The 3629-nt window shown below is 40.9% G+C and overlaps 1 protein-coding gene across 1 annotated transcript; it reads left to right on the top strand.

Moving 5' to 3' along the window:
- The first annotated feature begins 336 nt into the window (after nt 1–336).
- Nucleotides 337–3629, top strand: LOC103402887 (cyclic dof factor 1-like). The gene is made up of 2 exons (XM_008341668.4): nt 337–994; nt 2043–3629. The coding sequence occupies exons 1-2, from the start codon at nt 716–718 to the stop codon at nt 3336–3338; spliced, it is 1575 nt and encodes a 524-aa protein (XP_008339890.3). The 5' UTR covers nt 337–715; the 3' UTR covers nt 3339–3629.

Raw genomic sequence — 3629 nt, 5'->3', positions numbered from 1 at the left:
AAATGAAGAGCTCGATACAAATTTATTTGCCTAACTCTTATAGTATATATAATTTGGATAAAAAAAAGGCAAAGAAAACATAGGCAAATAAGTGAAGAATCTAATAAAGGCAAATAGCACACATAAGTGAAAACAAAAAAGAGAATATTTAAGAAGCCAGACAAAGGCAGATCAAGGAGGAAAGATTTTTCAATGTGTTTGAAATTCGGGTAGTCTTATTATTAAAGTGAAAGGAAATGTCTTTTTAAATGCCTATTCACTTGTTTATTGAGATATGACGTATGCGTTTGTATTATAAATACATTGAAACATACGTCGTGACGGAAAAGGAATAATTGGTAAATGGAGAAAAAGGGGTGGAAATTCAAATGCTGACATGGAATTGAAAAGAGAGAGGAGAAAGAGAAGCACTATCTTTTTAGGAAATGTGGGGAATCGAACAGCGCGAAAGATCTCCAAACGCCACATACAACTTGTGGCTCACAAATCTCCCCCTTTGATGATGTGGCATTCCCACCCCGTTAAACCCCACTCACCCCCTTCCCCCTTCTCTTAACTCCCTCTGCTCCCTCGATCAAAACTCTCAACAGAACAACAGAAACAACCACCGAGAGCACCAAAACCAGTACTCCAAAAACATCAAAAGACTCGAACTTTCTGTGCTTTTTGGTCGGAAGACGGATTTTTGCTTCTGGGTTTTGATCGAATTACAAGAATGTCGTCGGAGGGTGAAGGAGGAGGAGGAGGCCACACGATAAAGCTGTTCGGAAAGACTATACCTTTGGCTATGGCGCCACTGAACCGTGAGTCTTCTTCCGCCATTGACGAACCTTGTGGATCGGTGGACCATGATGTCGCCGCCACTGCTTGTGGCGGGGGTGGGGGCGGTGCTGAAGACTGTTCTGAAACCAGGCAGAAGCTTTCCTCCTCTTCTTCAGCTGCTACCAATTCAGGGGAAGATAACTTGGAGAGGGAAGGAGATGCACAACAAGAGGTATGTTTGAGCTTTAATCTTCTATGGCGGCTGTTATTTTATTCTAAGAACAACCCATTTTTCAGAAACTCAAAAGTTTAAATGGGTCGATTTTACTTGCTCTTGAGTTTGTGATTTTGGGATCTGAAAAATTGAATTACTTGAATTTTCTTGATTATTTGCTGTCCTGAAGTCAAGATTGTCGATTTGGTTTGGATTATTCCTTTCTTTTCTGTCCTCTTGATTATCCTGAGGTTGTATCTGGAGAACTCGAGGATTACGTCATGATATTCGGATGGTGGCTGTGTTGGATTTATCAATCTTATTCTAGGTTTAGTTTGATCCCGTTCAAGTTTCCGAAAAATTGGATTTTTGTTGATTTGGTTAATACATTTTTAGTTTTTGGTCAAAATATAATCATAAAATTCCAGTTGAAATGGTTTGGAAATCAAAAGGCAGAAGTTGCTTTTTTCACTGCACTTTAGAAGTAGCTGATTATGCTTTTGGCTTCTGAGACTCCTTCCACGGATACTTTGAATTGCTTACTCTGTTTTTATAGGAAGGAATAGGATTTATCCATTTATGTCAAGTTTGTAGATTGACGCGGCTGGTAAACAATAGAGGGGAAAAAAAAAACAGAGAATTGTAGAGTTTTACTTTGTTTTCGTCGGGATTGGATAACTCTGTGCCAGTTGAACAACTGCTTATAAATTCCGATATGTGCTTTCGGTTTTTCTGCAGCGATTCAGTTTTTTTCTCCAAAAAGCCTCTTATACCTTTTTCTTTCTGGGCAACTTTAATGTTTTGCATCGTCTGCTCCTGTAACTTCATTTGTTTTTCTTTATTTAGCTCCGTTTTTATATATGTTTTGTGAATGACAAAGTTTCGGAGTAAACAATAACGAAATTTTATGTATCGAAAGTTCTTCATACCCTTTTTCTCTGTTTAATTTATAAATCAATGTTTTAGCATGTATGGTCACAACAATCTGTTTATCAGTACATTGAGGGAACTCGGAACTAGTCTTGTAAAGCACTTTTCTGATCAGATATTATTGTTTGAAATATAGGAAACAAAATCAGGAAAAGAACTAGCAGCTGATAAACAGGATGCTGATACCTCAGATCTAATCACAGAAGACCTAAAAGCTCCTAAAACATCATCCGGAATTAGCGAGAATCCTAAAACTCCTTCAGCTGATAGAGAAACTTCATGTAAGAATGGAGACCAGAGCGAGACTAGTAGCTCACAAGATAAGACTCTGAAGAAGCCAGACAAGATACTTCCATGCCCTCGATGTAATAGTATGGACACCAAGTTCTGTTACTACAACAACTACAATGTTAACCAGCCTCGCCATTTCTGCAAGAACTGCCAGAGATATTGGACTGCTGGAGGAATCATGAGGAATGTGCCGGTGGGTGCTGGTCGTCGCAAGAATAAGAACTCTTCGGCTTCACAGTTTCATCACGTATTAATGTCAGATGCTTTCCAAGCAGCTCATGCTAGCGCTGCAAATGGTGTGCACAATGCTACTTTGGGAAGCAACGGCACTGTCCTTAACTTTGGTTCAGATTCTCCTCTTTGTGAATCAATGGCTTCTGTGTTGAACCTTGCAGAGAAAAACCAAAATTGTATGCAAAATGGATTTCGTGGACCCGAACAAAGACTCCTAGTTTCTCCCACTGCTGGAGATAATGGGGACGACCGCTCAAGTGGATCATCCATTACAGCTTCAAATTCGACAGAGAGAGGAGGCAAAGCTAATTTACAAGAGCCTTCAGCTCAAAAGTGTCAAAGCTTCCCTCCTCAAGTACCATGCTTTCCGGGTTCCCCTTGGCCTTATCCATGCAACTCAGCTCAGTGGGCCTCTGCAATGCCTCCACCCGGCTTCTGCCATTCAGGCTTTCCGATGGCATTCTACCCTGCACCACCATATTGGGGCTGTACTGTGCCGGGCTCTTGGAATGTACCATGTCTCTCACCGTCCTCTACTCTTAGCCATTGCACTACAAGCTCCGGTCCAAATTCCCCAACCTTAGGGAAACATTCAAGAGACGAGGACATTCCTAATCCATCCAGCTCTGAGAATGAAGAGCCCGCGAAAGATAACAGTTCCGAAAGATGTGTTTGGATCCCAAAAACATTAAGGATCGATGATTCTAATGAGGCTGCAAGAAGCTCTGCATGGGCAACGCTTGGCATTAGGAATGAAAGGGGAAATTGTGCTAACGAGGGAGGAGGTCACTTCAAGGCATTTCAATCAAAGGGAGATGAGAAAAGTCCCGCAGTTGAAGCTTCTCGAGCGTTGCAATCGAATCCTGCAGCGTTTTCCCGGTCACTCAACTTCCATGAGAGAACATGATCAAGGCTGAAGTTTGAGTTGAAAACTTTGGCAACGTGAATGTGATGGAAGGGACCCTTCAACCTTTTGCTGCTGACAAATACGACACCTTTTTTCTCTTGCTTACCATAAGGGAATGTTTACTGATCAGCCTCTTTGTTTCTGAGTTAGATCATATACATGTATTTTCTTAAATCTCTTTGTAACATTATGGATAGGTCCTTTTTGTTTTCAACTCAGTTAGATGCTGCAGAAAGTGTTTCGAGACATAAGATAGCTAATAAAAAGAGCGATACTTCGAGGTAAACAAAA

The sequence above is a fragment of the Malus domestica genome, chromosome 16 (genome assembly GCF_042453785.1).
Source record: "Malus domestica chromosome 16, GDT2T_hap1".
NCBI lineage: Eukaryota > Viridiplantae > Streptophyta > Magnoliopsida > Rosales > Rosaceae > Malus > Malus domestica.
Note: the sequence above shows the minus strand (reverse complement) of the source record. Positions and strands in the feature narration are given on the sequence as shown.

Bases quoted from the DNA above. Each gene is read 5' to 3' on its own strand.
- LOC103402887 (XM_008341668.4), top strand. From the start codon at position 716: ATGTCGTCGGAGGGTGAAGGAGGAGGAGGAGGCCACACGATAAAGCTG. The intron at 995-2,042 runs GTATGTTTGAGC...TTTGAAATATAG, and splicing joins AAGGAGATGCACAACAAGAG to GAAACAAAATCAGGAAAAGA.